The 23219-nt window shown below is 39.5% G+C and overlaps 2 protein-coding genes and 2 pseudogenes across 4 annotated transcripts; 1 reads left to right on the top strand and 3 right to left on the bottom strand.

The window, feature by feature from the left end:
* Positions 1-3060: 3060 nt before the first annotated feature.
* On the bottom strand, positions 3061-3634 carry LOC308417693 (olfactory receptor 10A3-like; annotated as a pseudogene). Its single transcript has one exon. The product of its transcript is annotated as an olfactory receptor 10A3-like (transcript).
* An 836-nt stretch (positions 3635-4470) lies between these two features.
* On the top strand, positions 4471-5631 carry LOC308417692 (selenocysteine lyase-like; annotated as a pseudogene). Its single transcript has one exon. The product of its transcript is annotated as a selenocysteine lyase-like (transcript).
* Positions 5632-5890: 259 nt separating this feature from the next.
* Positions 5891-6835, bottom strand: LOC308417190 (olfactory receptor 10A3-like; the record flags this gene model as incomplete). The annotated part of the gene is made up of 1 exon (XM_080912345.1): positions 5891-6835. The coding sequence occupies one exon, from the start codon at positions 6833-6835 to the stop codon at positions 5891-5893; it is 945 nt and encodes a 314-aa protein (XP_080768471.1).
* Positions 6836-17261: 10426 nt separating this feature from the next.
* Positions 17262-18263, bottom strand: LOC308417172 (olfactory receptor 10A3-like; the record flags this gene model as incomplete). The annotated part of the gene is made up of 1 exon (XM_080912327.1): positions 17262-18263. The coding sequence occupies one exon, from the start codon at positions 18261-18263 to the stop codon at positions 17262-17264; it is 1002 nt and encodes a 333-aa protein (XP_080768453.1).
* Between the last annotated feature and the right edge of the window lie 4956 nt (positions 18264-23219).

The following is a 23219-nucleotide window of genomic DNA, read 5'->3' as shown; positions in this document are numbered from 1 at the left end:
AGGAACATCCAGATTGATTCCAGAGTGGTTGTACCAGTTTGCAGTCCCACCAGCAACAGAGGAGTGTTCCTCGTCCCCCACATTCTCACCAACATGTGAAGTCACCTGAGTTTTTTAACTTAGCCTTCTGATTGGTGTAAGGTGTTTTGATTTGCATTTCTCTGATCATTAAGGACTTTGAACATCTTTAAGTGCTTCTCAGTCATTTGTGATTCCTCTGTTGTGAATTCTTGGTTTAGTTCTATACCCCATTATTTAAATTGGGTTGTTTGAGTTTTTTGAGTACTTTACATATATTGAATACTAGTCCTCTGTCAGATGTGGGATTAGTAAAGTGTTTTTCTCAATCTATAGGTTGCAAATTTGACCTATTGACTATGCCCTTTGCCTTACAGAAGCTTTTCAGTTTTATGATGTCTCAATTATCAATTCTTGATCTTACAGACTGAGTCATTAGAGTTCTGTTTAGAAATTTTCCCACCATGTCAAGGCTCTTTCCCACTTTCTCTTCTATTAGAGTCAGTTTGTCTGGTTATATATTGAAGTCCTTGATCTACTTGAGCTTTGTGCAAGGTGACAAATATGGACATATCTTCATTATCTACATAAAGTAAGCCAGTTAGACCAGCACCATTTATTGAAGATGCTCTCTTTTTTGTATTGTATATTTTTGGCTTTTTGTCAAAGATCAAGTGTCCATAAGTGTGTGGTTTTACTTCTGAGATTTCAATTCTATTCCATTGATAAACCTGTCTGTATCTGTACCAATACTATGCAGTTTGTATCACTATTTCTCTGTAGTAAACCATGAGGTCAGGGATGGTGATTTCCCCAGAAAGTCTTTTATTGTTAAGAATTTTTTATGCTGTCGGGTTGTTTTGTCTTTCCATATGAAATTAAAAATTGCTCTTTCTATGTCTTTGGACAATTGTGTTGGAATTTTGATGGGAATTGCGTTCAATTTGCAGATTAAATGTAAAATGAAAGTGAAAAATGGCCATTTTTACTATTTTCATTCTACCAATCCATGAGTGTGGGAGATCTCTCCATTTTCAGAGGTATTCAATTTCTTTCTTGAGAGACAAAGTTCTTGTCATACAGATCTTTCACTTGTTTGATCAGAGTTACCCCAAGATATTTTATATTATTTGTGACTATTGTGAGGAGTGTTATTTCTCTATTGTCTTTCTTAGCCCATTTATCATTTGTATAAAGGAAGGCCACTGATTTGTTTGAGATAATGTTATATCCAGTCACTTTGCTGAAGTTGTTTATCAGCTGTAGAAATTCTCTGGTAGAATTTTTGAGGTCACTTAGGTATACTATCAAATCATCTGCAAGAGTGATACATTGACTCCTTCTTTGCCAATTTGTATCCCCATGATCTCCTTTTGTTGTCTTATTGCTCTAGCTAGAACTTCCAGTACTATATAGAATAGATAAGGGGAGAGTGGGCAGCCTTGTCTTGTCACTGATCTTAGTGGATTGTTTCAAGCATCTCTCCATTTAATTTGATATGGGCTGTTGGTTTGCTATATATTGCTTTTATTATGTTCAGGAATGGGTCTTGAATGCCTGATCACTCCAATATTTTTAAGATGAAGGGGTGTTGTATATTGTCAAATGATTTCTCAGCATGTAATGAGAGGATTTTATGTTTCCCCCCCCCCCTTTGGGTTTGTTTATATAGTGGATTACACTAATAAACTTAAATATATTAAAGCAACCTTGATTCCTGGGATAAAGCCTAGTTGATTCTGGTGAATTATGGCTTTGATGTGATCTTGGCTTCTGTTTGCTATAATTTTATTGAGTATTTTTGCATCAATATTTATAAACAAAATTGTTCTGAAGTGCTTTTTGCAGATTGTCTTGAAGCTGTTTGTATTTTAATGTTAATTCCACTTCCCCAAAAAGGGCTGCCCAGTCACATGACTCCGACGGAACCTTCCCATTTTAATTAGTAAAATAAAGGAAAGCCAGTGACTGGGTGGAGCAAGGGAGGTGGAGAGGGCTGAGAGGTTGAAGGAGGTCAGAGGACAGAGGGTGAAGGTCGAGGCAACATGGAGTTTCCTAAGGACCAGCTAAACCCAGGTGATATTGATTGGCATTAAATAGCTATGAATGTTAAGGATTTTATAGGTCTAATATCTCATATAGAAGGGCAGTTTGTATCTTGGTTTATTTGATGTAATGTTTAGAGGGCTTGTAGATTGAGAGTTGAATATATAAACCTGTATTAAAAGCTATCTGTAGAGTTGTATTTATGTGGGATTTTGCAGTAGAGAAACACCCTGGGACAGAGGCAGAGAACCTGAAAAACCACCAGGAAAGGGAGTTGCGTGTACAAGTTGGGCTATGGTGATGTTTCAGACCAGGCGCCAGAGGTGCTCACAGCTCCAAACTAAAATTGGGCCAGAGGAATGAGACCTCAGGGCCAGAAAAGAGATAAACCTATTTTATTTTTCTAATATTTACTGCAATAGTTTTTTATTTGTTGGGTCTTCATGTAGATTAAGTTTAAGAGTAATCATGTCTTCATAGAATGAATTAGGTAGTTTTCCTTCTGTTTTTATTTTATAAACATAGTTTGAGGGGTGTTGGTATTAGCTCTTCTTTGAAAGCCTGGTAGAATGATATACTAAAACCATCTGACCTTGAGCTAGTTTTGGTTGGGAGACTTTCAAAGCATGCTTTTTGTCAGTTACTCTATTTTATGAACAGGCGTAATGAGGCTCCGTCAATATCTCATAAATACTTGTCAAGTAAAAAAATAAATAAATAAAAGAAGTTAGCCATATGCTTTGCCAAAGTTTCACAGGAATGGCTTCCCATCCAGGTGCTGTTAAATTCTTTGCTTCTTTCTGTAATCTATTGAGCCAAAAAAAAAAAAAAAAAAAAAAAAAAAATAGAGTATATATTTCTTAAAAACAAATAGCTAAAGTACTGAGAGAGGGGTCCCTTTTTCAATGATTTAATAAACTAAAGGTAGAGTTTGTTTGGGTGTTTCCAAATACCAATGGCTTCTCAGAAACTCAGATGGTATATCAAGATACTTTGCTATAATTTCGAAACAACCCTATTTATCTCCTTGTTCCTTGGACTGTAGATAAGTGGATTCAGCAGAGGGGTGAGCAGAGTGTACGCCAGTGACATCAGTTTCTTGGCATCTAATGAGCACCTGGATTTGGGCTGGAGATAAGTTATACTGGCCGTGCCATAGAAGAGAGCAATAGAGGTAAGATGAGAGGCACACGTGAAAAAGGCTTTCTGCCTCCCTGTAGTGGATGGCATCCTCAGGATGGCAAAGAGGATTCAAGTATAAAATAAGAGTATCAACAGAAAGGGGACCATGACAATCAAAATTGTGTCTGTGAAGGCATAGACTTCAGGAAGTTCATAGACAACAGGAAGGTGTCTACACATGGGAGCTCCAGCACAGGAGTCTCACAGAAGAGATGGTTAATTTCCTTGTGGCCACAGTAGGGGAAGCTGAATACCCATGTTGACTGCAGAGTAGCTACCCTCGTGCAAAGACCCATGAGCACATAACTAATTTCACAAAGATCTTTGTGTTCATAATCACCAGGTAGGACAGAAGATGGCAGATTACAGCAGATTGGTCATAAGTCATTGCCCTCTAATATATAGCCCTTTAAGCCCTGCTTACAGCAGAATTCAACCACTTTTCTACACTCAAGTTTCAAACTCATCTCATCTACAGTCCTTCAAAAGGCAATATGGTCAAGTTCTTCACAAGACCCCACTCTCTGGTACCAAATTCTGTGTTAGTTACTTCGCTGTAGCTATGATAAAATACAGTGACCAAAGAAACTTATGAAAGAAAGAGTTTATTTCACCTTACAGATCCAGAAAAGGATTAAGAGTCTATTTTGGCAGGCAAGTATGGCAGTAAACCACAGGGAGGACAGAAGGAGCAGGAAGCTAAGCGCTCACATCCTCAACCAGCAGCACAAAGCAGAAAATACTCTTTTATATCAAGACACAAGGCTTCCTTGAACATATTATGAGAATAGGCTGGACTTGAACTCCACAGCTTCCCACCATGACTTTCCATGTGCTTGGATTATAGTTATGCACCATCCCACAGCGGGCCCCATCCAGTCAACTGCCATCCCAAGAATCTTCCACAGAACAGTTAGTAAGATCACCAAGCATGAACATTTGGAACTACATGTTTATGAAAATATTGTCTTAATAACAATACTCTACAATGGCTTGTATGTATCAACAAAAGAGAAATAAATCAATAAGTGGTTGTATTGTGTGTTGTAGAAGCATGTATACCTTAAAACCAATAGACTACCAGATTAACAGAGAGAGATAACTTGAGATGTTTTAAAAATAAAGAGTTTAAGATTAAATTTAAAGAATTTTACATTTTTTTAAAAAAATGAGGATCGTTTTATTTAGAAATAAGGAATTTAATTTTTATATTAAAAAAGCAACATGAGGGTAATCAGGATTGATGTGTGTATTGAAGGGTCCGTGGGAGGCATACAGAGAGCCCTTCAGACAGGTAGGAAGGCCAAGGACATTATTAACACAGCTCAAGTGAGCCTGACCAGGATGATAGAGGAAAAACCTCAGGACATCATCTTTACTTCCGGGGACAATGAGTCAAATTTAGTAATCCACTCTATGGTGAAATGTTTCCATGAACAGCAGACTCTGGTTGACCAGCACAGCTCTGAGGAGGGGACCATACCCCATTTTATTACTTGTACAGTGGAATATGACTCCATCCAACTGTCCCTGGAGCACTTAAAAGAAGGACAAATGGCAGAAATCACTTTTGTCCTGCTTTGACACTTTTGTGTTGAAGGTGAATGGGCAGACATAGGTTGAGGATCTCCTGTCAGCCTTACCACAAGCATCATGACCATCATATTGGCCAATAACAAGACCAGCATCATTATGCCTGTCCCCGGGACCAGTTGACATACTAAGGCACAGAACCAGATCCTGGCTGCTTCCGGGTTGCCCCAAGTCTTCATGCACACAGATGCTGTTCAGGCACTGGGAAGAGGCAAATGGATGTAGAGGACTTAGTTGTGGATTTCACAGTTCCAGGATTGATGCTCTATATGAATGAGGGATCAGTAAAGTTAACCCCTGCATCCCATGCTGTTTGGAGGTGAACAAGAATTTCAGGTCAGGGACTGAGAACATTCCCAAGTTTGATGGCCTTGGGAAAGTGAGTGAAAACTGTCAGGCTTATGAAGCCTTCATGAGAGACCCACATGAGAGATGTCTGGGGTTACCCAGAGGACAGACTGGAGGCTGAATTTGGTAAGAAAAGTCCATCTGAACAGCTGGTTTCCAGGGGGTGGAGAGGTTTTCAAACACCTGCAACCTTTCCATCCTGGTGTCCCAGCTTCAAGGGTACATGCTACTTGCACAGTGCCAGACACTACTGGCCAATGTGGGTGCTTCATGCCAATCAGATTATGAAGACCAATCACCTTGGTGGTGCTGAGCTGTGGTATCCCTGTGGACATAGCCCAGAATGCACTGGTTCAGTGTGGCCGCAGTACCACCACAGCTGAAGTGGACATCATTATACAGGACCTAAAGCAGGCCATGGCTGAGCTGGAGGGCCTGGTCTAGGGCTAACTCTTTCCCTCAGTGGTCAGCTGGACTTTGACCATAGGAAAACCTTGACAAAGTCCCTGCCCACTAAGCTGTACCTTCTCAAGAGCTGCACTGAATCAACCGTCTTACTCTGGTGTAATGTGAGGAGATGATGAGAGGATGCCCATCTCACAGAACTGAAACATTCTCTCCAAGAAATTTAGTGTTTTCATCTTGTTAGTTTACACACAGTTCAGTTGTGAACTATATGAATATCACACGACTCCTCAACATGTCAGGTTGTGTGCAGAACCACTTTTCTTTCCCATAATTTTACCACAGCCCTTTTCATCTCCTTGTTCCTCAGGCTGTAGATAAGTGGATTCAGCAGAGGGGTGAGCAGAGAGTACGCCAGTGACATCAGTTTCTTGGTGTCTGGTGAGTACTTGGATTTAGGCTGCAGATAGGTCATACTGGCTGTGCCATAGAAGAGGGTGACAGAGGTGAGATGGGAGGCACAGGTGGAAAAGGCTTTCTGCCTCCCCGTAGTGGATGGCATCCTCAGGATGGAGAAGAGGATCCGGATGTAAGACAAAAGAATCAACACAAAAGGAGTCAAAATGATCAGAACAGTGCCTGTGAAGGCATAGATCTCAAAGAAAAAAATGTCTGTACATGCAAGCTCTAGTACTGCTGGGGTTTCACATGAGATGTGGTTAATTTCATTGGGGCCACAGTAGGGAAAACTGAACACCCATGTGGTCTGCAGAGTAGTCATCATGGTACCTGAGAGCCAGGAGCATGTCACTAATGTCATAAAAACTCTTTTGTTCATAATCACTGGGTAGGATAGAGGATGGCAGATTGCAGCAAACCGGTCATAAGCCATTGCCCCCAGGAGGAAACACTCAGTCCCACCAAAGAGAAGAATGAAGTACATCTGTGCAAAACAGCCCCCAAAGGAAATGGTGGCTTTCTCAGTGGTCAGGACCACCAGCATTTCAGGCATAACAGTTGTGCTGAAGCCGGTCTCCACCACAGACAAGTTCTGCAGGAAGAGGTACATGGGGATGTGCAGGCTCCGGTCCAGGAGGATGACAGACATAATAAGGGCATTTCCTGTCAGGGTCACCAGGTAAATAACTAAGAAAGCCCCAAACATTTGCCTCTGGAGTTCAGGATAGTTCGAAAAGCCCAATAGGATGAACTCAGCCACAGAGCTGTCATTCTGCTCCCTCATTGCTGTAGTGGAGCCCTGTGTCATTCTTAGAAACACAGTGTGGAAGAATAAAGTCTCAGTCCTGGCTCCAGCTTCCACTCACTTGAAGAATTCTGACAGAGCATTGCAAGAGAAGACCATCCACACAAAATTATCTGTTTTGAGTTTGGAAAATAGCTAAACGTTTGAGTTAATGAATCTTTTATACATAACAGGGAAAAATAACTATTCTGGCTTATAAATTTAGTCTGAAAAGCATTAAATATCATAGAACACTATATACTTTGAATTAAATCATAGCCCTAAAGTAAACACAAATAATTTAAAATTCTATTTCTGCCCCCATACTATTGTTAGAAACATATCTTTTGCTTAACTGTATTGAATATAAACTTTTAAAACACAGAAGATAACATGTAGAAAGAAAGGTTAATCATTCAATTATAACAGTGCATTTGTTTGAAATATTCATTACAATTAAAATGATTAGGGTAGTTTTGACCAGTAATGATCAACATTCCATAGAAACATAAGAAAATTGTTGTATATTAAATTTATCTATATTAGGTGACACCAATATGTTTGAATGAATTTCAAGATTACTGGTTTCAGCCTAGAATGGAAGTGATCAACTCTCTTGAAACTTACCTAAGTGTGACTTTATTTTATTTTTTAGGACTAAATGCTGGAGTCCCTCCTTGTGTCCAGGATAACAAAAGAAAAGGTTTATCTGGGGGTCATTATGAAACATTCTTCTAAACATAGTCACTCTCTACTCCTCTTTATCTTTTATCCATCTTTCCAAACTCTATCTCAGGAAATTCACGAAATCATTAATAACTTACTCAGCAAACCCTGAGCAGGTAGATATCATTTTCTAGGCACTACATAGTCACACTGTTCTGATAGTTTTTAGAATTCAGTATATGCATAAAACAGGCATAATCCTCTAGAAGTATGATATATAAGATATCCCACACACACCTCAGGGCATTATCTCTCACCTCTACCTCTATGTTTCCTCTTATTAATAGCTGTCATAGTAGTTCTGTATATTAAAATCTTACCCCATGCAATAACACAATTATGAAGAACAAAGATTGTGTTGGTTTCTTGCATATGCACAATGCCTGCAATTGTCCCAGGATCATTAAGGCAGTGTTTCTAAAATAAAGGAACTTAGGACAATCTAGGCTCTATCTTTAATTAAAAGGAGTGTTTAAAAGAAAGGAGAAGCCAGTGCATAACAGAGTATGGAAGGAATTGAAAAGTAATAAGATATGGCTTGGGAAATTAAATGAGGAAATCTCAGTGTGTACATGACAAGGAAAGATAGCATTCATAACTATGGGCTGTCATGGTGGAAGGGCCACAAGGGTAGGGAAAGAAAGATGGAAGGATGAAGACTGATTTGTTCAACTCGGAAGGCAGAGACCAGAATTTACCTGGGACTCACTGGTCAGCCAGACTATTATAATAATCAGACCCCAAGCCTCACTGAGAGTCCTTGTCTCAAAATACAAGCTTCTAAAAAACACACAACATTGGACTCTGACCCCCACATGCATGAAAGCATACCCATGCTTACAGGTACATGTGTGCATGCACACACACACACATACACACACACCTTCTACAACAGGTAATATAGTCTCTGAGAAAGTTGAAATTTTGTGTGTACTCAAATCTAAATGTATGATAGTGATTGATTATTAATTTAATAAAAATTATTTTATCTTTAAAACCTTTATGGAGCCAACTAACAATGACAAATAGAATAAAATGTCTTTAATAGCACTTCACTGTGCACTTCAACACAGCTTGTAAAGGTTTGGAATGTCCCCAGCACAAAGGAAAGATAAATGTCTAAGATGACAGAAATGCTAACTACCCTGGTGCAATCAGCACACTGCATACAAGTACTGACTTGTGACTCTCTTCTTCCTAAGTACATGAAAAACAAACATATTTAAAAGCTAAAAGCAAAAGAACTATCATGAAGGTTAAAATGAACTGACCATAAATGCTTTCTCAATTATTAAAACACTCTAGTATCGTCCTAAGTAAGTGTAACTGGGAGTGGCAGGCAAACTTTCTTTTGTTTAAGCTTCACCTTGCACATGGAGAAAAGTAAGTATTGGCTCACTGACCTAATACACCAGTCGGAACCTTCTAAAACTTGATAGTGCATGCAAAGTACTTATTCCTGAAATTGTTGTCTGTTCTCCTCTCAAACAGAAAAAGAAATCAGCAGGTCTCAGGACAAAAAGTCTCTTGATCCAAATGACTCAGCCATGCCTAGTGACCCTGGAGCAATGAAGTATCTCTCTTACTCATCATCTCCAGTCACCAGTGACAAGAACCATGAAGAAAACCCTCTATTAGGCACACAGCACAAACAAAGGCTGTGCTCTATTACCTCACGCTGTCTCTAGGATTTTCACATAACATTATCAAGTCATGTGCTGTGGAGGCTCCCCCCTTGAAGAACTTGGAAGGGATCTGCTCATATTTGATATGATGACTTAAGAGACTAATCGCTTGGCCTCTTGGGTGAGAAAGCTCAAGAGAACATGCTTGGTAGTTACTCTTCAAATGTCCCTGGGGAATAAACAGCTCTTACAAGAGAGACTTGACTCCAACATGGCATCTCCTTCTAGGAAATGATAACCAGAGGCAGAACACAGAAGAAGCAGGGATTGAGGGAGTTATAAAACACTGAGTCTGCCTGTCCATGCACCCAGGAGGGGGGAACTGTCCTCCTGGAAACTGCACAAAAACAAATGAATGAGAAACTAGAATCTAAATTTCATATGTTAAATACCAGGGTATAATTTATAGTATAACACAGGTTCTGTGTGGTCAGAAACAGTGGAAGGGGGGAGATCAGAAAAGATGAATCAAGGTCAATGAGACAAAGACAAGAGCCTTTATCTCTGAGTGGGGTCCTCAGAGTGGTGCTCCCTGTCATCAGCATCAGAAACACAGAGGACCTGTACAGAAGCATATTACCTCCATCGGATGTAGGATTAGTAAAGATATTTTCCCAATCTGTTGGTTGCCGTTTTGTCCTATTGGCAGTGTTCTTTGCCTTACAGAAGCTCTGCAATTTTATGAGGTTCCATTTGTCTATTCTTGATCTTAGAGCATAAGCCATTGGTGTTCTGTTCAGGAAATTTTCCACTGTGCCTATGTATTCTAAGCTCTTCCCCACTTTCTCTTCTATTAGTTTCAGTGTGCATGGTTTTATGTGGAGGATTTTGATCCACTTGGACTTGACCTTTGTACAAGGAGATAAGAATGGATATATTTGCATTCTTCTGTATTCTGACTGCCAGTTGAACCAGCACCATTTGTTGAAGAGGCTGTCCTTTTTTCAACTGAATGTTTCTGGCTCCTTTATTAAGTGACCATAGGTATGTGGGTTCATTTCTGGGTCTTCAGTTCTATTCCATTGATCTAGTTTCAAGTCAGAGATGGTAATTCCCCCCAGAAGTTCTTTTATTGTTGAGAATAGTTTTCACTATCCTGGGTATTTTTTTTTATTCCAAAAAAATTGCAAATTATTCTTTCTAACTCTATGAAGAATTGAGTTGTAATTTTGATGGGAATTGCATTGAATCTGTAGATTGTTTTTGGTAAGATGGCCATTATTATTAATCCTTCCTATCCATGAGCATGGGAGATTTTTCCATCTTCTGAGATCTTCGTCAATTTCCTTTTTCAGAGTCTTGGAGTTCTTGTCATACAAGTCTTTCACTTGCTTGGCTAGGGTCACACCAAGATATTTATATTCTTTGTGACTATTATGAAGAGTATCAATTCTCTAATTTCTTTCTCAGCCTGTTTGTCCTTTGAGTAGAGTTAGGCTACTGATTTGTTTGAGTTAATTTTATATCCAGCTAATTTGCTGAAGATGTTTAATAGCTGTAGGAGTTCTCTGGTGGAATTCTGGGGGTCACTTAAGTATATTATCATTTCTTCTGCAAATAGTGATATTTTAACTTCATTCTTTCCAATTAATATCTCTTTGACTTCCTTTTGCTGTCTACTTGATCAGGCTAGGACATCCAGTATTATACTGAATAGGTAGGGGGAGAGTGGGCAGCTTTGTCTAGTCCATAATTTTAGTGCAATTGCTTCAAGTCTCTCATCATTTAGTTTGATATTGGGTACTGGTTTGCTGTATATTGCTTTTACTATGTTTAGGTACAGGCCTTGAATTCTTGATCTTTCCAAGGTGTTTAACATGAAGGGGTGTTGAATTATGTCAAATGTTTTCTCAGCATCTAGTGAGATGATAAACATAGTTTTTTAACCAATATATACAAAGAACTCAAGAAGTTAAACTCCAGAGAATTAAATAATTCTATTAAAAATGGGGTACAGGGCTAAACAAAGAATTCTCAACTGAGGAATACCGAATGGCTGAAAAGCACAGAAAGAAATGTTCAACATCCTTAGTCCTCAGGGAAATGCGAATCAAAACAATTCTGAAATCTACCTCACATCAGTCAGAATTCCTAAGATCAAAAACCCAATTGACAGCAAATGCTGGCAAAGATGTGAAGAAAGAAGAACACTCCTCCATTCTTGGTGGGATTACAAACTGGTACAACCACTCTGGAAATCAGTCTGGTGGTTTCTCAGAAAATTGGACATAGAACTTGAGGACCAAGCTATACCACTCCTGGGTGTATATTCAAAAGATGCTCCAACGTATAACATGGACACATGCTCCATTAAGTTCATAGTAGCCTTATTAATAATAGCTAGAAGCTGGAAAGAATCCAGATGTCCTTCAGCAGAAGAATGGATATAGAAATTGTGGTACATTTACATCATGCAATACTACTCAGCTATTTAAAACTGACTTTATGAAATTCTGAGGCAAATGGATATATAATAGAAGGTATCATCCTGAGTGAGGTAACCCAGTACAAAAGAACACACATGGTATGCACTCACTGATAAGCATATACCAGCCCAAAAAGCTCTGAATACCCAAGAAACAACTCACAGATTTTATGAAGCGCAAAAAGAATAAAGGCCAGAATGTAGATTTCTCAGCCCTTTTTATAAGGGAGAACAAAACACTCACAGGAGGAAATACAGGGACAAATGAAGGAGCAGAGATTGAAGAAAAGATTATCCAGAGGTAAATCACCTGAGGATTTACCCTATATGCTTCCATCAAACCCAGTCACTATTGCTGGTGCCAAGAAGTGCATTTTGGCCGGAGCCTAATATGGATGCCGCCTCAGAGGCTCAGCCAGAGCCGTACTGATACAGATGAGGATGCGTGCAGCTAACCATTGGACTGAACATGGGGACCTCAATGAAGGAGCTAGAGAAAGGACTAAAGGAGCCGAAAGGGTTTGGAACCTCATGGGAAGAACAACATTATCAACCAACCAAACTCTCTGGAGCTCTCAGGGACTAAAACACCAGCCAATGAATATACATGGAGAGATTCACAGCTCCAGTTGCATATGTAGCAGAGGATAGCACTGTCTGGAATCAATGGAAAAAGAGGCATTTGGTCCAGTGAAGGCTCCTTTTCCCAGTGTAGGAGAATATCAAGGCACTGGGGTGGGAGAGGGTGGTGGGGAGAGGGAGCACCTTCATGGAAGCAAGGGAAGGAGGAGGGGAAAGGTATATAACATTTGAATGTAAACACAGAGAATATCCAGTATAAATGAAAAAGAAAGAAGCACATTAGCAGACCCACCACAGACACCCACACCTCCAGGGTGAAACACAAATACAGATGTCTTTGTATTAGTCTAGGAAATTCTCAAAGGGGTTAAAATAAGCTGGGCCCTCCTGCTGAGTTTTAAAATACAGTTGAATGTCAGCTGGTACAGCATCACTTCGACCTTCACCATGACCCTCAAGGCAGGAGATGGAGTCCTCCTGGGGAAGATGCAGCATCCTTGTTCTCAGGGATGAACACATTGACTATAAAGATTCCACACAGAACCTGTTTTGTTATTTTTTTAAATCATTCCGTCTATATGCTTCCTACATAATCCATTTGTTTCTTCACAACTCCCTACTGCCAGTCCTAACCAGTAGGTAGTTGACTAGCTGTGCTTCCCATTTCTTCATTTCTTCCCCCCAGAATCTAAATTGTGTCAGTCTAACTAATTCTCAGGTCTGGAAAGTCCCTGTGGAGACGCCAGCAGAGCCTTCAACTCCTACATCTCATGCACACCAAACCATGACAACACCATGCCCCTGAGGGCAGAAGCCATGGTCATCTTGTTCCAGCAAGGAGAGCTGTGTGGGTAGATGATAATAAAGGTTTCCCTGGACCTGTTTTGACAGAAGAAAGTAGGTGTGGAAGACCACAGATCAGTCAACTACTGTAGTTTCAGGGAAGCCTGGGTGAGTGAGACCTTGTGTTCTGTGAGCCTCAGGGTTCTGACAGCAGGAGGGCAGAGGAGAGAAAACTCTTCAGTCTGAAGATGAAATCTGTATCATGGGCAGCAAGTTTCAAGCTTCAAAGTGTGTGCACATCACCTGAGCTCTTAATGAAGTGCAGATTGGAATCATGAAACTTGCCTGACGAAACACTGAGTGGTGAGTTAGTGGGGAACGCTTCTGCAGGTCCTGAATTATCCCTGCTCACAGGGAAATGTGGTTCCTCTCCTTAGACAAACACCACAGATAAAGAAATGGTCAAGAGAGGATACATCCTTCCTCGGCATGGAAGCTGTCCCATGGAGATTGCACATTGCAGTAATATGAACACTAGATGATGAAAAGAATGAGAAAAACAAAAGATATATAAAGATTATTCAAGAAAGTATCAAAGAGCACATATAAACTGTCACCAAAAAATAGAGTTAAGAATATGTTTTCGTGTGTGTGTGTGTGTGTGTGTGTGTGTGTGTATACATGTCTGTGCATGCATCATGCATGTATGTCTGTATGTGAGTATATGTGCGTATATATGTGTGTGCATGTATGTGTGCACATGGTACCACTTTGTGCACTTGAAAGAGACCACTGACTATAAGTTTATTCCTTCTATCGTGTGAGTTCTGGTGATCAACCTCAGGTTATCAGGCTTGGTGGCCAGCACATTTACAAACTAGCCATCTTATTGGCTCAACATCTAAAAAATTTTAAAAACCTATGGAGCAGCGATGATTTTACAAAAGAAAATCAAAACATAGATAAATGCTCATAGACAATGTTACAGGACAATAAAATGAAGAAAAATAGTAACTATTGGGGTTTAAAGAAGATTAATTTAAAAAAAAAACACAATGTCAAAGGACAGGTTAACAGAATAGTTGTGAGAAAGTGGAGCTAGAGAGAGAACAGAACAGTTGGACACAGTAAAACAAGAATCAAAAGAACTGAAAATAATTCAGGTGAAAAATACACTCGGCCAAAAGTGATGGGGATGGAGGAGGAAGGGTCAGAAGCAGCTGCTGATCACATTTGAAGCCTGACAGGGCTACAAAAGACCCATTAAAAAGGGAGAAAAGAAAAATACAGAGGATAGAAAGCTATTGTTTCTCCATTTCTATGTCTGTCATGGATTTTTCTGGGTTTGGTGGTGGGTAATACATAATAATATATTTGATAGTAAAAGTGTCAAATACTGCATGCAGCTCAGCAGCTTCAAAATGACTGGCTAACCACGTAGAACTTCGCTGAGCTATATAACTGTTGGGTCTTGTGAATTTAACCAATGATATTTTTATTGTCTTTTTATACTAAAGTTTTAATAAAATTACAGACTTATGGAGCTAGAAAAAGGGTCCAGCACATACCTAGCAAAAGGGGAAAGTAATCAAAATATTGACTCATAATCTGATCTGAATAGTGTTTCATGGAGTATGAGGGAGGTTGAGAAAGAAGGTAGAGATTCTGAAACAGTTACACATCTCTTCATTAACAGCACTGTGATGGCTGTTCTGGAATCTTTTTGTTTTTAATTTTATCTTTTTCTCTGTTCCCATTTTCTCTCTTTTCCTAGAGTAGTGTCTCATTATGTTTCTCATCATACCATCCCTGAATCCTGAGCTCGAGGAACCCTCCTTTCTCATCGTGAGGAAGCTGCCAAGCACTGCGCTCACCCACTAATAGTCTCAGAGCTGATCCTCAAGTGTCTCTAATAAAGTCGCATTCCCGGTGTCTTATCATCACTGCATCCTCTTATATAGAACAGCCCTATTCTCAGTGAGGACAAGAAAACTTCAAAGAATGAAAAGACATCAGAACCAGCATTAAAATTGGGATTTTCTTTATGTTTTCTCTTGTCTTTTTCTATTTTGTGTGTTTGGTTCTATCTGTGTTTCAGCATTTGGTTTTGAAAAAAGGAGTTGGTTTTTATATAGCCTGGACTGGCCTAGAATTTATGGTTCTCCTATTTTGGCCTGCGAAGAGCTAGGATTATTAACTTCCTTGATAGTCAGTTAATTTTATTTCATTCATTTGTTTAATTTGTTTTAGTTTATTTTAATGCATTTTTTCACATTACATATTCCAATTTAGTACAAATTGTGCTTCTGTATTGGAAGTCTAATAGTTATCACCTTATCCCATTGGGAAAGGAAATAACACATACACACACACACACACACACACACACACACACACACACACACAGCACAAGATAACACATGAGCAGTTTTGAGAGAAATCAGGAAGGAATAGATAACACACTGGAAAACATGGAAAGAATCATAAGCTCTGGCTTGATAGACCTGATTATTCCCAGGATAAAAAGATGGACAAACAAAAAAAAAAGTCAAATTCTTTCATAGTTGTCCCTGCTTTCTGTATGATACTATAAGAGATGCCCATGGAATCACCAACCCCAGCTCAGAGTACAGCAAACAGAACCATGGGATAAGTCAGCCCAGCATGGGAAAAGTTAAGCACAGCAGGTCTCCGCCTTCCTTGGCTGCTTCACAAAAGGTTCTGTGTCCATGTGTGCCTTTATGATCAAAGTAGGTCATGGAAAAGGTGGTGTTAAAAGTTGATGCCATTCACATTAGTAGGAGATGATCTCAGCACAAATACTGCAGAACAGACCGCCAGGAGCCAGAATGTAAATGTAACAGAAACTGCTGATGCCCAAACAAACACTGCAGATCCTGTGAAATGTCCTGGGCAACAGTGCTGTCCCTGCTGCCCCTGCAGCTGTCCTGTCCGGCCAGATTCTCCCACAGACAAGTTTGCTGCCCTGAATTTCCGGTTTCTCCTTGAAGGCCAGAACTACATTCTACTTTTCCTTAGCATCAGCTGCTATCCAAGCTCATTCAACGTTTGCTATACACCACACCACTTCATAACATATGCATCTTCCCATCTGCATACTTACTTGGGTTCTATTTCACCAGCCTGGAAGTTGAGTGTGTCAGAATAAAGGTAAAAAGCTGTCTGCTTGATCTTTATGACATGCAAGAATAAATGCTTGGAACTTCAGTTCTCAATCATGGCCCATTAGGTCTGACATAGCTGCTTCTGGGTCAATCCAATACCCTGGTACATGTATTTCACAACCAATCTCTCCATGAGGGATATCATCAGAGTTCGCCTCCATTTCAAGAATGACATGTCTGTCCACAATCTCCCCTTTCTTACCCTCAGGAGTGTAAGTGAGCTGGGACCAAGAGAGGTTCTGATAGAACTAGTAAGTTTTTTTGGTTTGGGTTGTTTGTTAGTTTGTAATTTACTAGAGTCTGATAATTGTCTGGAATGCAGGGGATGTTGCAGTCTTGAATGATCATCAAGCCATCTGGCCTTCTATGGCAGATGTTGATACTGGTGATGTAAAGAACGTTCATCAAGCTGTGGGAAACCAGAGAGGATGCCATGGGGCACAAGTCACACACAAAGCCAATGCCAACATCATTTGCTTTATAAAGAGCTAGGACATGAAAATAGAACTCTTACAAAATAAGGAAATTTTCCACTATGTGCATTTAGGATTTTATGTAAACCCTACTTCCTAGCAAAGGACCTGTGGCCTTCACATGTACCATGGCATGCCCACAAGTCTGCATACACACAAATAATAAACAAATTCAACTTTAAATTTTTAAATATAAAATAGCAAAATGACTCATTCTATCAGTCACTCTTTGAAAAGTCTAACATGCAAAAATAAAATTACGAAGCATATTAGCATAAAAAATTAGGTGTTTATTGAAGAATCACCTTAATGGCAACACTGTAACAATGATTAGTACGTCAATAATAGAAAATAGATCACTAAACTTTGAATTGTGTTTCAGAAGCATAGACCTCTTTTAAAAAAAAAAAACAATTGGCTACAATATTAAAAGAGAATAATGTAATATGTTTTCAAATATGAAGATATCAAGATATCTAGCAACAACAAAAAATACTCTATTTTCACCACATAAAAATTCATACACATCAAAAACATGTTGTTTAAAACATCAAGTTTATTGACAAATCACCCTGTGTGTAAAGCCACTTTTCTTTGCCATAATTTCAACACAGCCCTTTTCATCTCCTTGTTCCTCAGGCTGTAGATAAGTGGATTCAGCAGAGGGGTGAGCAGCGTGTACGCCAGTGACATCAGTTTCTTGGTGTCTGGTGAGTACCTGGATTTGGGCTGGAGATAAGTTATACTGGCCGTGCCATAGAAGAGGGTGACAGACGTGAGATGAGAGGCACACGTGGAAAAGGCCTTCTGCCTCCCTGTAGTGGATGGCATCCTCAGGATGGCAAAGAGGATCCGAGTATAAGACAAGAGTATCAACAGGAAGGGGACCATGACAATCAAAATGGTGCCTGTGAAGGCATAGACTTCAAACAGGAAGGTGTCTGCACATGCAAGCTCCAGCACAGGAGGAGTCTCACAGAAGAGATGGTTAATTTCCTTGTGGCCACAGTAAGGGAAGCTAAACACCCATGTGGTCTGCACAGTAGCCACCATGATCCCTGAGACCCATGAGAACATCACTAATTTCACAAAGACCCTTTTGTTCATAATCACTGGGTAGGATAGAGGATGGCAGATTGCAGCAAACCGGTCATAAGCCATTGCCCCCAGGAGGAAACACTCAGTCCCACCAAAGAGAAGAATGAAGTACATCTGCGCAAAACAGCCCCCAAAGGAAATGGTGGCTTTCTCAGTGGTCAGGACCACCAGCATTTCAGGCGTGATGGCTGCACTAAAACTTATTTCCACCACAGATAAGTTCTGCAGAAACAGGTACATGGGAATGTGAAGGTTTTGGTCCAGGAAAATGACAGCAACAATGGTGGCATTTCCCATCAGGGTGACCAAATAAATAACCAGGAAAGCCCCAAACATCTGCCCTTGGAGTTCAGGAAAGGCAGAAAAGCCCAAGAGGATGAACTCAGCCACAGAGCTGTCATTCTGCACCCTTGTTGCAGTAGTGGATCCCTGTGCTGTTTTTAGAGGCATAAAATATAAGAAAGGAATCATGATCTCAGATCCAGCCTGCATTCACACCAGGAGTTATGGCAGACTATAATAAAAGGAGACCATCCCCACAAAAACATCCATTGTAAATTTGGAGAGCATCTACACATTGGCACTAATTAATCTTTCAAATATAAAAAAAGAAATAAAAAATTCTATGTTAAATATATATTCTGAAATATACAAAATATTGTCAATTTTCTATTTATGCAGTAGTGTTAAAATTAAATATAATATAAAGTAAAGATAAATTACATGTTTCTGGGTGTTTCCACAATAGGTTTTATTTATTTTACTTATATTTACTTAAGTTTAATACAAAATTTAAAACACCCAAAAATTAAAATTTAAAAAAGCAAATAGATTTTAAAAGCTAGCCACAAAATTTTATAATTTTATATATTTATAATGATATGCATATTTTAAATTACATATTTGTTGAAAATATTCATTACATTCAAAATAAAAATGGAGTTGTTTAGACAGTTAAACTCTTCCATATTTTATAGGAACAAACAAAGCAGGTATTTGTAGAATGTACCTTTATTAGGTGACACTCACATATATTTAAACTGGTTTCAGATTTATGCCCAAACTCAGAGCTAGTAGGTTCTATTAAAATGAGCCCAAATTTGGCATTTTTAGAGATAAGTGTCCAGGAATCTTCCTTGTGACCATAGTAGATATCTCTAAGCCCATTTGAGGGTCACTATGGACACGATCTGAGACTTTTTACTCAACCCCCTTTGTCACGTTCTTTCTTCTCTCCAATCCCCTATTCATGAAGAAGTCCATAAAAATATTAATTCCTCTTCAAGTTCTGATTAAGTACCATTTCCAAGACTTTGCATGGTCACAAACACATTAGAACCCCAAGGTCAACCGAAGCTACATGTGCTGCATGAAATTGGCATGCCCCTGACCAATACGCAACAGCAAACAGTCCCTGCCAGAATCCATAGCTTCTACCTTGCACTCTTGCCTCTATTCAGCCCGGGTATTACCAACTGACATTTATTTTCATACAGAAAAAAACTAACCTCTAGAGCAGAATAAGCAAAGAACACATGTTATGTTTACTCTACACACAACACCTACAACAGTTCTTGGCTCATAAAAGACATTAATACAATATTTTGAGAGTAAAAATCTTAGAAACATCTGGACTTTATCTTTAATTCATAATATGCATAAAAGTGAAGCCAGAATATATTACAGTGAGAAAATAATTTGGAAGTTCTGAGGTATAAAATGGGGAGTGGGGCAGAGCGAGAGTAACAGTTCTGACCTCGGGATGCTGCAGTGGAAGAACCCCTGATTCAGGAAAACAACTATGCCAGAAGACTGACTTCCCCTATTCATAGATCCTGCTCATGCCATAGCAGTAGAATTGGCCTGTGTGTGATGTTCTGCAATCCAGAACAAACTCATTGGGAGTGGTGAGGAGGTCAGGACCACAGATAGACACCATCAGCAATAGATTATGCCTTCACTGCTGATCTGGAGAGCACTGGCAAACAGAGTAAGTTTATTATTGATTTGGACCATTTTCTTATATCAAAGCCTGAAGCAACCCCAATGCTCACACATACTTAGCTTTGAAAATAAGTATTTTCAAACTGGAAAAGGAGACTCTGCTGATCAAGATTCAAATTTCTTTCCAACAGCATAAATATAACAATATAAACTCAGCTCTAAATATATGAAATTGACTAGGCTGTAACATTACACAAACTGAGAAGGTTATATTTAATATATTTAGGAATACACACGTTAAAGAGAAAGAGGCCATGAATACTAAAGAGGGGAAGAACGTAAAGGGGGAAAAAGAAGAGAGACATTATGTAATCATACTATAATTTCAAAAAGTAAAAATAAAATAAAATAAAAATATGAAATATTTATGGGACTCAGTAAAAACACTTTATGAGATGAAATTATCTTTAATAACAGTATATATGTATATATAATAACTATAACTGCCAACAACTACTGTATATTTCAAAACAACTAATAATGATTTGAGATGTTCCCAGAGCAAACAGAGATAAGTGTCTGAGAACTGGAGAGATGACTCAGTGGTTAAGAATACTTGCTCCTCTTCCAGAGGACTTGGGTTTGGTTCCCAGCGTCCACATCAAAAGGGTCATAGCCACCCATAACTCCAGCTACAGGAAATCAAATGCCTTCTGTTCTCCTTGGGCATCTGCACTCATGGGCACACATACACACACACACACAAATATGCATACACACAATTAAAACTAAATCTTTTTCCTAAAATGATATAATTATCTGAGGCAACATAAATGCCTTTATATATTACATACAACTATAGAATCTAATCTTTATATATTACATACAACTATAGAAATGTGACTCTGTACCTCATAGACGTGAAATAACTGGAACAAATAAAAGACAAAATGCATACTAAAAGGCTAAATTTTCCACAAGGGGAAAAAAATACCTATCATGAATGCTGCGGGAATTTCCAACCCCAATAAGCCTGTATAAGAATCACACAATCCAGTTATAATCATAAGCTATGTGCCTAGATGGGGCAGATCTAGCGTTATGCTAACTTATTCTCCAACTATAAGAACCTTTGCTACTTGAAGTTTTTCTTGGCCATTTGGTTCTGCTCCATCATGGCTTCCTTCTCCTCTTCTTCTGTCTCTCTATCTCCTACTCCTCCTTTCTCACTCTCCCAAACCTCTTGTCCCACCTTTCCCCTCCACTGCCCAATCACAGGCTCTAGCCTTTATTGACCAGTTAGAATGGGGAGAAGGTTCACGTGAATCATCTGAATATGTGATCGATTGCTCATCAGGGACAACCCCTCTAGAGGAAGCAGAATTAACATCCAAATACAAACAGTGTCAGGGCAACCCACAACACACGAGTGGTCAAAAAATAGCTATGAATGGCTGATCAATTATTAAAAGACCCTAGTGTTGTCTGAAATAACTCTCCAACAGATAATAGGCAGACAGTTCTTTCCTTATACTTCAGCCAGTCTGTTGAGAAAAATAAGTATTGGATCAAGCTACTTAGTCAGAAATGTCTAGGATTTGATGGTTAGTTGTGGGCAAAGTACTTATTCCTGAAATTGTTGCCTACTCAGAAAAGAAAAAAAAAGACAGGAGCAAACACAAAAACAAAATTCTACTGATGATTCAAACAACTGAGCTCTACGTTGTGACCCCCGAGCACCAGGATGTCCCTTCCAGAGCATCTCCAGGCATCAGTAATAAGGACAGTGAAGAGAACTTTGAAACTGTCACACAATGCAAGCAGAGGCTGAGCTTCCTTACCTCATGACTGTCTCTAGGATTCCCATCCATTGTAATTGTTTTAATAATCAAAACCCACGCATTCGTGGTTTAGTGATCCAGTGCTGGTTTTATAACATTAGATGATACCAGCTCTGTGCCTTAGAGAGTCTCTCCCCGAACAGCTTGGAATCAACCTCATAGTTGATAGGATGACTCAAGGGGCTGTGACTTGTCCCCTCAGTGGGGAACACTCTAGAGAAGAGATGTGGAGCATCACTCCTTTGAGTGTCCGCGAGGAATAACCTCCCCTCACACGAGAGATCTGAATTCACATGAGCACTCTCAGAAGGGGATGAAAGCAAAGACTGGGTGACACTGTAAACAGAGAAACAGTGAGGGATGGAATGAGAGTGTGCTCTAGAGGGAGGGGAATTGATCTGACACAAAAACAGTTTGGACAAGAGGGCAGGTAAATTCAAGATTCTGGATGAAAAACATTCAGGTTCCCATGCCCAGAATTTCCCTTTTTCTAGAGAGAAATTTTTAATAGAATCATTAAAATTAGAAAAAAGAAAAAGAAAAAAAAAGTACATCATTATATTGGATCTTCAGAATTTTTTTCAAAATAGTATTTTTATTGAGTCTTTGGGGGTTTCACATCATACACCTCAGTCACACACATTTGCCAGTTCTCTCATTTCTGCCCTCCCTCCCCTCACTCAACCCTGTGACCACCAATTAATATTTTAAGGTCCAATTTGTGTTGTCCATACTAGACATACTGGAGCATGGTCAGACTCCCAGTGGCCTCTCCAAAAAAAAAAAAAAAAAAAAATCCTTCTCACTTGCATCACCAAAAGCCATCATTTGTGGAGAGCTACATTTCAGCATCCTTATCACAAGTTTTTAAGAATTCTCTTTGATGGCTTCCTCTTTAGGCTATTACTTTTTGGGGCATGGGGGTGGAGTTAGGGCTGGGGTTGTCACAGAAGCCTTCCATGTCCCCCTTTCTCAACTGTGCATTTGTAGGTATCAATATCACTGCCAAAGTAGCTTTCTTGCTCTTTACCATCAGCTGCAGCTCAGATCAGGGGCTGCCTCGTGGTTTCTGAGGACATCACGGACCACAGACATGGTCCCTGGCTGTTTTAAGACCGAAGACAAGACCTTCAGAGGCAGCCCAGACCCCAGACATCACCATGGCTTCAAGTGGCAGACAGGCCCCTCACATCAATATGGCTTCCAGAGGCAGCATGGCCCACAGACATCAAAATGTTTTCAGGTTGCAGAACAAACTACAGACATGCATCTGCATGAACTTCAGTGGTAATACAAGCCATTACCCAGGAACATTAACATGGCTGCTCTAGAGACCGGAGACATCTGCATGGTGTTAGGTGGAAACATGGGCCATGGACATCAATTATGCCCCCAGGCACATCACAATCACTGACCTACAGATGGTCCTCAGTGGCATCATGACCACAGTGGTCCTCCAAGGAGGTCCAATCCTGAAAATGAACCATTCCTCATCTTTGGCCTCCATCGAGAACCAGGATGACCATACTCCTTGTAAAAGAGGAAGCTCATTAGAGCAAATAAACACCATAAAATAAGTGCAAAGTGATTTACATAATGTTCAAGTTAATATATAACAATGAAAGTAAATGGGAGACTAAAA

Source organism: Micromys minutus (genome assembly GCF_963924665.1).
Source record: "Micromys minutus genome assembly, chromosome: 2".
Classification (NCBI taxonomy): domain Eukaryota; kingdom Metazoa; phylum Chordata; class Mammalia; order Rodentia; family Muridae; genus Micromys; species Micromys minutus.
The sequence above is the reverse complement of the archived record's forward strand: the minus strand, read 5'-3'. Positions and strand labels throughout refer to the sequence as shown.